This window comes from Lottia gigantea (genome assembly GCF_000327385.1).
Source record: "Lottia gigantea unplaced genomic scaffold LOTGIsca_361, whole genome shotgun sequence".
NCBI lineage: Eukaryota > Metazoa > Mollusca > Gastropoda > Lottiidae > Lottia > Lottia gigantea.
This window is the reverse complement of record NW_008709225.1, coordinates 10,424-12,225: the sequence shown is the minus strand read 5'-3', so window position 1 is coordinate 12,225 and position 1,802 is coordinate 10,424. Positions and strand designations below refer to the sequence as shown.

Below are 1,802 nucleotides of genomic sequence, written 5' to 3'. Positions count from 1 at the left end.
CAATCACATGTCTGTGGTTCTTGTTAAAGAGATTGTAAAGAGGTTTTCTAAATTTTTTATGTGTATCAGGGACACTGATAGCATCAATTTACATCATTCTAATTTTCAATCAGACGTCTGTAGTTCTCGTTAAAGAGATTGTAAAGAGGTTTTCTAAATTTTTTATGTGTATCAGAGACACTGATAGCATCAATTTACATCATTCTAATTTTCAATCAGACGTCTGTGGTTCTTGTTAAAGAGATTGTAAAGAGGTTTTCTAAATTTTTTATGTGTATCAGGGACACTGATAGCATCAATTTACATCATTCTAATTTTCAATCAGACGTCCGTATTTCCTGCAATTCCTGTAAAACTTTGAAATGATTTGAATATTCAGATTAACCTTGGTTTCTGATTATAGCGTTTAACAATCGAACATGTTTTGGTAACCAGTTTACATGTGATAGTGGTAAATGTATTTCATCACGCTGGGTTTGCGACGGTACCGACGATTGTGGTGATAACTCAGATGAAGCCGACACCCTCAATTGTGGTACGTTTTTAAAAATTTCCCTCATTGTACACTGCATGGTGTCTGCCTGTCTTCATTAGCCCAATGAGTAAAACTCATTTTGTTTATTGACAACTAATATTGAAAGAAAAAGAGAAGGCTAATGCAGCTGTCCTGTCTAAATTTCCCTCATTGCACACTGCATGGTGTTGCCAGTCTTCATTAGCCCACATAGTGCAGAAAATTAGGACCGAAAACTCCATTCATTTCATTTTTACGTAAAAGTCCAACATGGAAAATGGAAGGGATGTCATTCCACACTGCATTAAGTTTGAGATTTGAATTCTCAAATTTAGCTGGTTGAGTAAATGTGAAGAAACCATATCTCATTAAAATTAGTCTAAAATAAACTTTCTGAAATATGCTGTAAAACTTTTAACTTCAGTTATGTTAATTTTAATTTTATTTTTTCATCTGAGAAGTGTTTATCTGACTAATTTTAACTTGAATTTGTCCAATAATGTTAATTTTGATTTTATGTTTTCATCTGAGAAGTGTTTATCTGACTAATTTTAACTTGAATTTGTCCAATAATGTTAATTTTGATTTTATATTTTCATCTGAGAAGTGTTTATCTGACTAATTTTAACTTGAATTTGTCCAATAATGTTAATTTTGATTTTATGTTTTCATCTGAGAAGTGTTTATCTGACTAATTTTAACTTGAATTTGTCCAATAATGTTAATTTTGATTTTATGTTTTCATCTGAGAAGTGTTTATCTGACTAAATTTTAACTTGAATTTGTCCAATAATGTTAATTTTGATTTTATGTTTTCATCTGAGAAGTGTTTATCTGACTAATTTTAACTTGAATTTGTCCAATAATGTTAATTTTGATTTTATGTTTTCATCTGAGAAGTGTTTATCTGACTAATTTTAACTTGAATTTGTCCAATAATGTTAATTTTGATTTTATATTTTCATCTGAGAAGTGTTTATCTGACTAAATTTTAACTTGAATTTGTCCAATAATGTTAATTTTGATTTTATGTTTTCATCTGAGAAGTGTTTATCTGACTAATTTTAACTTGAATTTGTCCAATAATGTTAATTTTGATTTTATATTTTCATCTGAGAAGTGTTTATCTGACTAAATTTTAACTTGAATTTGTCCAATAATGTTAATTTTGATTTTATATTTTCATCTGAGAAGTGTTTATCTGACTAATTTTAACTTGAATTTGTCCAATAATGTTAATTTTGATTTTATGTTTTCATCTGAGAAGTGTTTATCTGACTAATTTTAA

At 28.6% G+C, this 1,802-nt stretch overlaps 1 protein-coding gene across 1 annotated transcript in view; it reads left to right on the top strand.

Moving 5' to 3' along the window:
• Positions 1-1,802, top strand: part of LOTGIDRAFT_175727 (hypothetical protein) — a gene marked incomplete at both ends in the record, with an annotated part of 16,329 nt that overhangs the window by 11,920 nt on the left and 2,607 nt on the right. Inside the window, one exon of the mRNA XM_009058948.1 lies at positions 404-535. Coding sequence (XP_009057196.1) covers positions 404-535 — 132 coding nt within the window. The remainder of the gene's footprint in view (positions 1-403; positions 536-1,802) is intronic.